This window comes from Dermacentor silvarum, chromosome 7 (genome assembly GCF_013339745.2).
Source record: "Dermacentor silvarum isolate Dsil-2018 chromosome 7, BIME_Dsil_1.4, whole genome shotgun sequence".
In the NCBI taxonomy this organism is placed as follows: Eukaryota; Metazoa; Arthropoda; class Arachnida; order Ixodida; family Ixodidae; genus Dermacentor; species Dermacentor silvarum.
The window spans coordinates 121,724,558-121,735,927 of NC_051160.1; the positions used below are offsets into that span (position 1 = coordinate 121,724,558).

General features: G+C 45.3%; 1 protein-coding gene across 1 annotated transcript; it reads right to left on the bottom strand.

Annotated features, from left to right (window-relative positions):
- Nucleotides 1–587: 587 nt before the first annotated feature.
- LOC125946951 (uncharacterized) lies at nucleotides 588–10,932 on the bottom strand. Its single transcript, XM_049671166.1, has 2 exons — nucleotides 10,264–10,932; nucleotides 588–1,074 (listed from the first exon to the last, which is right to left on the bottom strand). Exons 1-2 carry the CDS (start codon nucleotides 10,927–10,929, stop codon nucleotides 712–714), a joined length of 1,029 nt encoding a protein of 342 aa, XP_049527123.1. The 5' UTR covers nucleotides 10,930–10,932; the 3' UTR covers nucleotides 588–711.
- Nucleotides 10,933–11,370: the final 438 nt, after the last annotated feature.

The window sequence follows — 11,370 nt, forward strand, 5'->3', positions numbered from 1 at the left end:
ATTTGAGATGACCGCTATAAGTGTACTACTATAAAGAACGAGAGCGAACAAAAGAAAGCATTGCAGAAGGCGCCAGGACATTCCCGAACTGTAGCAGGCGACAGCACGAGTCCTTGCCCTGACGTCACGCGAGTGGCGCTCGCAGCGCCCCTGTAGGTCGTTCTCGGGGCTAATTGCTACATACTCCTAATTTGCACAACATGCATTGTGGGGGATTCTGAGCCAGTAAGCGAGCTTCAAGAATGCTTGTAAAGACAGTTGCAGATCATTTTGTTTTGCCTCCGTGCACATAGGTTGTGTAGGTTGTTTGTCTTACTGGCTGTCCAATCAGTGAAAGTGGCAAAGAAGACGCCGCCATTTATTCGCGGGCACTTTGAATGATTCGGGGTGTAAAATGTACCCGTCCCGAAGAAGCCTTTTGTTTGCCAATTACACCGCTGTCGTTTTTTTTACAATGCAGGAAGGCATCTTTTAAGCCCGATTTCTCTTTCCCAGACTTTACAAGTCACCGCAGCAACAGGTATTATAAAACTGGCAATGAAACGTGTTTTAAGTACATCTCTTTATCGCATCGAAAATAGCGCGCTTGGGATGTGCCCATTGAAACGGCATAGAGACGCGCAGCCATACGGAACCAACGTTAAAAGCGGGTCCAGTGAAAAGGCCGGTGTCTTCAAGATGGCGCCAACAGGCAGGCGACGAGCCGCGCGCTCATTTTGGAGGCTTGTTGTGCTTCTCCTTGATTCCACTCCTCCAGACAGGCTTGTGGTCTGAGCGGGCCCCTTTTATGACGCTCTGTATGGCCAGCGGGCTCGTGGCCTTCTGGGCCGCTGAAGTCGTCGCCGGCAACGGGCTTGCCGGGGTGGATGTCAGCTCGTCAGTTGACGAATGCCCCTGGTCCTGGGGCGGTGACGTCGTTCCCGCGGCCGCCTTGGCAGCCTTCGCTTCCTTGGCAGCCTTCGCTTCCTTGGCAGCCTTGGCTTCCTTGGCTGCCTCGGCTTCCTTGGTCGCCCTGGCAGCCTTGGCAGCCTTGGCCGCCTCCTCGAAGACTTCTTTTGTGATCGTGTTCAGTACCTGCGACAAACAGAGATACACAGAGATTATTGCATTAGCACTGCGACGCGCACGCGTCGCTGCAATTTATGGTTCACGTATCTTGTCGCGTGGCTGTTTCTGTTGCCGACTTTTTCACCTCTTATTCTGCTTGTCTATTAGGTCACCTATAGCCAGAGGCACGTCCCCATTCTGAGGGATTGGCCAAGAATGTTCGCGTGCAGTACCCAGCGACTGATGCACAGTTGCACAGACCCAATGTCCCGCGTTGTCTATTCGTGCACATATCCAGTAGTGGCGCACACCGAATGGCCGAAGTTGTCTGTCCAGGCATAAATCGAGCTGCGCATTTCCGCTGGCACGTATCCAGTGGCCCAAGTTTTGTGTAGTCCGCAAGACAGCGGCCAGTACAAGCTACGTGGGGGGAAGGGCGAAAGAAAGTTTCGTCTTAAATATTGGTGTTGGCTTCAGAGAAGATAATGCGAAGTCGGCAACGGGTGCAGCCGAGTGTGAAGTTGAGTGAACATATTGTACGCAGAGCGTGTATTGGAACGATAAGTGTTGAGCTACTTTGCACTGAACAAGTGAAGACGTTTTAGTAAACTCCAAAGAAAGTTTCGCTTATAACCGGATCCCACACAGGCGTGGGATCTGCCAAATTCTTTGGCAGTGTCCCTGTAGCTTATCTGCATCGTGAGAGAAACACGTTTATAAACGTTCGGTTCAGCGTACAAGTATGTCAGTATAAGATCTGGAATATCACAATGGGTGTGAACGACAGAGACAAGGGCGGAGTGGACGCCAAGTGCTTCTGTTCTCAAGGACGACGCCTCCGATGCATTCAAGCAAGCTGGACGAATATCGGAAAACTATAGAAGCGTACTGTATTGGGCCGCCGACTGGTGCAATATTTATTCATTTATTTTAAATTTCTTTACAGGCCTCGTATAAGCATTCGGTAAGGAGGTGTGACAGTAAGGACTAAATGGGTATATAACAAACCACAATGTTCTTGGCACGTAAAACTCGCAGCACTTGATTTTTTTACAAAACATAATATATATGCTTGATAAATAGACAGTATCACAATGTATGCGCACCATTTTATGCGGACATTATATTATTGCATAAAAATAATAGGAAAAGGTAATGTACATATATTAGACAAAAAGACAGATACAGTACATTCAGAAAACAAAATCACAACTTTGAAAAGTAGTCACTCTGACGGCATAAGATAAAAGTACAATAATAACAAGCAAAAGAATGAACTCAGAAATAAAAACAAGAGAACGTACAGAACGCATAAAACTGAAAAAAAAGAAAAAGAAAGAAAAAAAGAAGAAAAATGAAAAGACAGCATGCCTTTTGTCGAAGTTACGCAGTGGAATATGAACTTATAAGCTGGCGGCATTTATCAGGATTTGTGTGAAACACGATGAAATCAGGACGACCAGCTCAAGCTGATCCAGAGAGCAGAGAAGATGGCAAAAGCCAGCGGAGCCCTGGACTAGGGGCCCGACCATTAGCGATGCCCCTTCGGGACAAGACAAAACTCTGCTTAACTTTCTTTTAAAGTTTATCTATCTATCAAGAGCCAGCGGAGCCCTGGACTAGGGGCCCCGACCATTAGCGATGCCCCTTCGGGGCAAGACAAAACTCTGATTATCTTTCTAATAAAGTCTATCTATCTATCTATCTATCTATCTATCTATCTATCTATCTATCTATCTATCTATCTATCTATCTATCTATCTATCTATCTATCTATCTATCTATCTATCTATCTATCTATCTATCTATCTATCTATCTATCTATCTATCTATCTATCTATCTATCTATCTATCTATGAAATCAGGAAGAGCGTTCTATAACCGAATGGCACGAGGAATCGCCGAACAATTGAATATATGAGTGTTCCCGTAGATTTGCGTGAAGCTAAGGTGACCATTTAACCTGCGTGATGTTGAAGCTGCGATTTCAAGCCGTAAGGAAGATTTTTCAGCCGATGAACGTACTTCTGAAGTTTTGATAAGAGTGAAAAATCAAGACGAGTACTGAAGGGCGGAATTGAAATATCAAGTTTTATTTGTGAGAATATGGAATTGTAGTTATAGTTACGCGAGATAATCCTAGCGGCCTTATTTTGAACTGATTATAATAAGCTGATTAGGTTTTTATGATAAGGTGACCAAATTGGAGAGGAAAATTCGAGTCGCGGGTGAAGAAACGCCTGATAAGCTAGCTTGCGGATGTTGGTTGGTGAATTACGTAGGTTCGGCGTAAGCACCTCAGTTGAAGCATTAGCACATATGGTAGTAACGTGATGGGTCAGGAAAGGCTTGGTACGAGATTGATGCTTAAGTACTTGCATGGAGTAGCTGGGAAAAATAGGTTATTATTTATGTGACAAGGAAAATTATAGATTGAGTGTTTACAAGTGATAGACATTACTTTGCGTTTAGATGAATTTAAAGTCATTAACCAAATGTTCGACCGATCAGAAATGAGCTGAAGGTCGTTTTGAATAAGGAGGTGGTCATCGGGGCTGGGTATAGGGCTGGAAATAATGCAGCCATCTGCGAAAGTTCGCACTCGGGATGCCAAGTTATTGGGGATATCATTCATGTATATTAAAAATAGTAGCGGCCCAAGAACGCTACCTTGTGATACGCCGGAGGTGACCCAGGAAAGGGGCGGAGAAAGGTAGGAAACGATTGTAAACTGTCGGCGATTAGAAAGAAAGGTCCGGAGCCGAGTTAGCGCAACACCACCACAGTGTTGCACAAGGCACAAGGCCTACGCACTCCGATAATGACGTCATGCTACCTGGCCCGACTGGCATAGAATCTAGTGGGAATGCTCCCGCGCAAGCAACAGTGATTTTGACGTCACCGCTTTCGTCACGCCAGCCTTGGCAATGGAAATTTCGGACGTCATAGACCAGGAGTGCGTAGGCCTGTGCCTCAGGTGATGTTGGTTAGCGTCAGTAAATGTAATCTTTGTGCGGTTAGCTTTGAAATCAGGCGGCAATGAGCTACGCGATCAAACGCTTGAAAAATCGAGGAAGATGCTATCAATCTGTACATTACGGCCCATATCAAAGTGCGAGTCAGTTGTGAATTTGAAAAGCTGTGTCTCACATGACAAACCTTTCCTGAAGCCGTGCTGATTAGTGAAAAAAAAAGCTCTTGGATTTCACATGGTTTTATATATGAGAGACAATTATATGCTCTAGTATTTTACAACAAATACGTGTTGTGAGATAGGCCGGTAGTTCTCTGGTGACTATCTGTCGCCGTTTTTGAATATGGAAACTACTTTTGTAGTCTTCCAATCTGACGGGAGCTCTCCTGAAGTTCGTGACTGTCTGAGGATGTGAGCCGTAATTGCTACAGCACAATTGCTAGAAGTCATAATGGTGTTCTTGTACTTATAGTCCAAGTCGGGAACATCAGGTAGGCTGGAGTAATCTGTGCTAAAGATACACGAAAAATACGTGTTGAAGCACGAATGACACTTATTGTCTGGAAGGGCATGTGGTCGCTATCATGTAACTTGAGAGATGCTTTCCCAAAATTTATTAGGGTTGAAATAGAGAAGAGGTGGAATATTATGTGAGAAATACGCATCGTTAGCAATGCATTAAGCAGAGTTGTAGTTTTTTATTGCGATATCCATTATATGGACACCCCAGGCGCATTTTTGCCGTCGCCGTCGGCATCGCCGAGATGTTCCGTATAAAGCCCAAGGGCGATAACACCGTCGCCGCGCGCCGTATGCTGTATGTGCGAGTGAAAGCATGCGAGGGGAGCCGACGATCGCGGCTCAATCAGGTGCGCGCGAGGGAGGAAGGCGGAGAGCAAACGCGCCGTCTTTCGTCGCCCGAAAGTCCGTGGGGGATGGAAGGGAATGAGGAGGGACGGCGTTTTGCTCCGGCACCAACTGCGTATTGCGCGACCGAGTGCAAGAGGAATGGACGATCGCGGCTCAACCACGCGCGTGAAAGGGAGGTAAACAGAGAGGCAGCGCGGGAGGCAGGGGAGGCGGCTTCTACTCCGCCAACAACTGCGTACTTTGCACGACCGCGCGCGGTCGCGCGCGCCGCATTTTGAAAGCGATTTGCAGACGGCTCATACCTTTGTGCGCGCTGTGTTTTCGCGGCTCAGTTTGCGTTGAAGCGATAGACAGCACGAAGGTCACTTCGCTTGCGGCTGCTGCCGCGTTTGCTCACGTAAGCGTTTTGGTGGCGAGTGTCAGCGGTCATCGAGTGTGATGTGTTCATGCTTGCTTGTGCGCGCGGACACCATGCTTGTTATTTCAATTAGTAAGTGAATGTTTTCAAGTTGATGCGGCCGATAAGACTACTATTCTTACTTCGTATAGCTGTCTATTAATTTGCTATCGCAATCGATGCTTGACCTTTCGGGCGAAACTGCGACTTTTTTAAAACACTGATTGTATTTTTTTCCTAGCCGATGGGGGTGCCAAATAGTTTATCACTCCTCTATACACGTTTCCTTTTGTTTCGAAACCGCCGAAGGAAATATGTGAACCAGTGGTTCTATTTATCATTGCATATTTTGATTCTTGGATGTGCTGGTATTCTAATGAGCGTAATTTGTCTCGAAAGAGTACCCTGTTTCTTTCGGCTGTTCGATTGTAAAAGGAAGAAACAAACGCATTGTTACAAAATTTTTAAAAATTCTAGGTCCGCATTAATGGTAGCACAGTCACCCTTGTTATAGTTGCGAACTGTTCTTTTTTTTTGCTATACCCGTATATGGTAACCGAATGTTAAGGAGTAATTGGCGTAAATTATGGTCCCTAAATTCACCCAAGAATGTTATCTGCTAAACTGTTTCTGCGGTGGTTGTAGGTATTAAGTCCAATATGTTTCAACCGCGAGTGGGTTGGTTGGCAATCTGGGAGAAGTTGAAGTCTAGGGTTAAATTAATTGTAATGACATTCGGTAGAGGTCAGCTTTTCGCAGTCGATGTGGGGAAAATTAGCATCCCCCAAAAGATAATTCATATCCGCTCGACAGACCTCAATTGCATTAACAATACTGTTGCGAAGATCGGTGACAAAGGTTTGGTTTGAATCAAATGGACGGTAACAGGCACCAATTAGTACTTTCGTAGAACAGCCTAGGCAGGTGATCCAAACGATCGTGAGATTTGAGTCTGAGTTAAGGTAAGCAGATGTAGTCATTTTTTTAATCGCAAGGGTGACGCCACCACCTCGCCTGCCAAAGCGGTCAATGCCGGTATATATTGCAGGCGCTCCCGAGGGAAAGAAACTGGCCTCTAATGTGAAGGTGGTTGGACAGCGTAGCTGTAAACGACACCTAGAACGATTTCCCATTGCGACGTGGCTTGAAATTATTGACATGGCGAAATTCACATGCACTTTACCTAATTATTAACCAAACACTCTTGATAGGCCTGCGACTTGATTTGTGCCTCTACTTCGTGCACCTACAAAGAGTGGACCGGAGACAAGCGAAATGCACTGAACCACAGTTGATCACACACGGAGGAACTAAATCCGAATTCTGCATCGAGAAATTTTTCTTAAATTTAGATTTTACACCATTGAATCGATTGATTGCATTGCACCTTCGTCGCTTGGCCACGTTGTCAGCTTGACGAGATTCATCATCATCCTGCCGCGCTGGGCGCTTGCGCTGAGCGTCGCTTCAATTTTAGGCTACGATTGCACTACCTCCGGGATCGGCCCACGAAGGAGGTTATTTTTGCCCGTGGACACGAGAAACGCATTGGGGGGTAGAGGTATACAGCTTCGCTGCAAAAATGTCATTATCAGAGATGTCTGGATGCAGCCATGTTTTGGGGAGAATTACTATGTCAGAATTGGCATCTTCGAGGAGGGAGGAAGCTTTATCATGCTTTCATATTAGGCTTCGGATGTTAGTAAATGATAATGACATTGGAGATTAATGAGGAAAGATCGTGATTCTTGACGGTCGTTGGTGCACGTTCGCCTTCCTAGCTATGTATTCCATTGCACAACACTTTGCGTGACAATGTCATATACATATGTCGTTGTACCCATACGCAGCCTATCAATCGATAACTTAGGTGGTTTGTTTTGTGTCTTAGCAAATTATATCAGTTTTCTTCTGGCTTGGCGAGCGGTAAACGAGAAGACTTCGCGTATGGAATATGATGAGTCTTTAAGCTTACGCGCAGCTGCAAAAACTTGTTCTTTGTCTTTAAAGAACGCGAACTTTGCTATGAGGGGCCGGTGCTTGTCTGCGTTGTATTTGCCTAGACGATGTGCACGTACAAACTGGGCACCAGTTATCTTTATTTCCTGCTTTCGCGCTCGAAAATTTAATATCTGTAGCTCCGATGCTGCCCAATCCTCCGATGAATCATCTTTAATACTAAAGAAAAGCAAGTTAGATCGTCGCAGCCTGTTTTCCTTATTATCGCACCTAGAAGTTATTGCTATGAACTGGAACACCACGCTGAACATTGGCTCCCGTGACCGATCGGTTGGTGCATTATGAAACATTGAGGAAACGAGAAAGCCCGACGAAGTCGAGAATAGCGAAGCACGGTGCTGGCTATCGACCAATCCTTAATGTGGCCTGGCTGGCGCAAATGCGGCATGTTCCTGCGACGACTGCCTCAAATTATTAAAAGTGCGCTTCGAAAGAAAGTGACGATTCTTGCCGAGCAAGTTCGCAGCAGCGGCTACGAGATTTGTTGCATTTAAAAGACGAAGTTAAAATATAGTAATTGCAGAAATGGTTTTTATATTTCTAGCATCAATTGAAAATCCTTCAAATTTCAATAAAAGATACGCAAGGATCACGATGTCACATTTCTTTTAACAACGCATAATAATACATTTACAGGGGACAAAACTGATGATATATAGAGCACTCTGGAATATAACACTAATATGTGAGTCAGACTTTTGCAAGCTCTCGTAAACGTTTCGATAATTTTAATAAACTGTATAAATTATTCTATCCCATTTGCCCACTTGAGATGCTCTAACAGACGCAGCATTGGATGCAGTTTACCTAACTGCGATATCTTTTATTCGGAGCTGTGATATGTTTTTAAATTTCGTTCTTGTATATTTTAAAACTTTACGATTGTTAGCAATTTCCTAAAGGAAGTTTTATGTTAAATAAGAATTCTGCTTCTTGGAGTTCCTAGAATTTACAATTGTCTCTCAAATGCAAAAAAAAAAAGGTAATTAAAATCGGTGCTGCAGTTGCTTCATAAAACCATTGCCGCGTTTTACATATATTCTCGCAAGTAGCATTCTTTGGGAACTTCACGAACTTTCAAATAACTGTTTGCGTAACCGTTTTGCCGCCAACTTGGATTACTGGATAGTACGTGGTCTAATAGGTACAGCGTCGGACTGCTGTGCTGAGGGAAGAGTTAAGGGTTACTCTCTTCCCTCAGTTGTGCTGAGGGAAGAGAGTAAGGGGCATCATGCGACCAAAATGTTTCGGCGCTTTCTGGCATGGTGTCTGTTGTAGCCTGTGCATTTCTTCGAAACGTGTGAAGCGAGGTAATACAGCATTACTTCTGCGCAAATTTATTTTTAAGCACTGTAATGGGTTCTCTGTATTTACAAGGCAACTTTTCATATCAATAATCACTTTTGTTGTTTTACTTGTACTTAGAAACACTTTGAAGAGGACCAGTACGAGGGAAATCGACAGGATGGGCGCCTCTGTTAAAGTCAACAGCCCTACATCATCATGGACTATATTTTCGAAGTGAAAAATATTGCTAATCTGTATTTGACTGTCTTAGTTTCATTTACGGTTTTTGTACGCGATATGTATGCAGTGTTGTTTATTTTTTCAATGTAGTTATCAGTGTTCTAATGGTTATTGATAAAATGTTCTGTACTCGCCATCGATGTGTTTGGCTGATGCGACGTATTCGATGGTAGCTGATGTATTCTGGCTGGATATCTTGATTAATATTACCCGCGGTTGCGTTTTCTTGTTTGTATTCTTGTTTTCGATTTATATTGTGTGTAATAAGGTTGACGTACTCACTTGAACCCCCCCCCCCATGTAATGAATAAATTAAAAAAAAAACTCTCACTATCCCGAATTGTGTGTCGAGCCTACCTTGCGATTTTTTTTATCTCGTCTTTCAACATAACCTTCAGGCGCCACACAGTACATATATTTTTCATGTACATATCTCTTTCATGATTGATTGTACTAGACATTATAAGTAAATGTATTTTGTGCATCGTTTGGTTTCTTGTGTGTACTACGCAAGATTGACACAGACAAGTTACGTTACATGTTTCTCTACAGCACTAACTAAACCTTATTTTCACATCGCAGTTATTTTTACACCAGCTTAATCCTCTCAGCACACAGTTTTGTGGGCAAAAAAAAAGGGAAATTGCGCGTAGATATCGTCAAATAATTGCAACGAACGCGAAGAGCACGCGCAACGCAAGGGAAACTAACCGCCGTGGCCGAGTGGCTGGCTACGGTAAAGGAGGCGTGACGTGTAAACCAAAATACAACAGCGAAAAAGAAAAACTTCCACACACAGGGGGTCGCAAACCTTATATACCAAGCATCGAAGAGCAAAAAAAAAAAAATAGTGCGTATTTCAAACATACACACGGCATGTTAAATGTAAATTGAATTAGGCAACTTGGGACATGTTCCCGGCGCCATACATTTACGTCTTGGACCTTCGACGAGTTAACGGCTATTGGTTATAAAGATGTGCAGATGCGATACCGATAAAAAATCCTCATCAAGGCAAAGCACTTGGAAGTGCGCCGCGAGTAACACTATTTATGAACGCAAGCGTAGCTGAGTCTCAGCTCGTGTGACTCAATATGGCGGCGCCAGCGGGGTTGTCTCCACCCTGGACGGCGGCGCTGGGCATCGAGGCACCCTAGGCGCCAGAGAGGAACCCAGCTGCATACACGCCTAATACATAAAACGTCTCTGCGGCGGCAATACGACGTTTCACCACATTGCTTCAATGCTAATCGCATTAACGGCGACATTCGTGGTCAGGTGGGTTATGTCGGAAAACGTTTTAAAGTTTATTTTTTTAATTTTTTTAGGTTGGCCCCGAGCTAGAGCTTCATCTTAGGCGTTTGTCTTTAATGTTCCTTTATCGCCTTGCCGGCTTGCAGAGAGCGTACAACAGCCTACAAGTGCTCACCACAAAGAACTTCTCCCAGGCGGCGACGGCGGCGGGCGTCATGGCCGACTCGTCACTCTCGGTCATCTCGCCCAACGTGACGGAGAAGAAGTGCTCGAAGTGGCCAGCGTGCACCCCTTCCCGCTGGGCGTGGTCGGCCGCGTTCTTGCGCGCCACCTCGCACAGGGCGTCGTAGTCGTTCACGGAGTCGACCATGGCGCTCATCTGACGGCCAACCCCGGCGGCGAACGCCAGGAACTCGGAGTCGTCGCGCAGGTGGCGCACTTCGCGACCCTGGAACCTGGGGAACAGCGCCTGGCTCTCCGGGTGCCGAGTGAACATGGCCAGCAACACGAGGCTGCCGAAGTCCGGGTTCTTCTGGCAGAACTTGTGCCAGGTGTCCCGCAGCAGCGTCTTCTCGCGCTTGGTCATGCCCGTGCGCTTGTCCAGCGCGTTCTTGTGGACGATGTTGCCCATGGCTGGCTTGACGTCGAAGTGGAGTGGCTCTTTCTCGTCCGCCTGGAAGTCCGCGGCACGTATGCCCGTAGTGAGGGGATTGTCCAAGAACGGTCGGTGATTGCCACAATCCGACTTCTTCGTTCTTGTTCTTGATGCTTGCTTCTCGCTTGCCTTCGCTTCTTCTTTCTCGTCAGTTGGGTGATTTGTTTGCCTCTGTGTGTGGCTCATAACCGGTGCGGGGGATGCGCCAAATATAGGATGAATTATAAAAATAATTGCGCAAGTGTAAAAGAAAACTCCAGAGAAATTTTGATAGGTTCTAAGGAAAAGTAAAGCGACGTAACGTTTTAACCCTTTAAGGATGAGACATATAAATACCCGAGAAAAATGTTTATTTTCTCTCTAAATGTTGAAAATACACCAAGAATAAGCACAATCAACAAACAGAAAAAAATATTTCGCGGAACCTTTTTCAGCAATAGGGTGAAAACCCCTGGCAAGAAACTGGAAGTGGGCTTCACCCCAAGCACCTAAGGCTTCGTTTTCAATTTTATAGACAGCTCTCATCATATGTGAACCACAGGTGCACATTTCATTTGCTTTACACCACATGTGTGGCCCCACTGCAGCTGGACATCTTGGATCGGCATGTTGTTGTTGCCTCAAAAC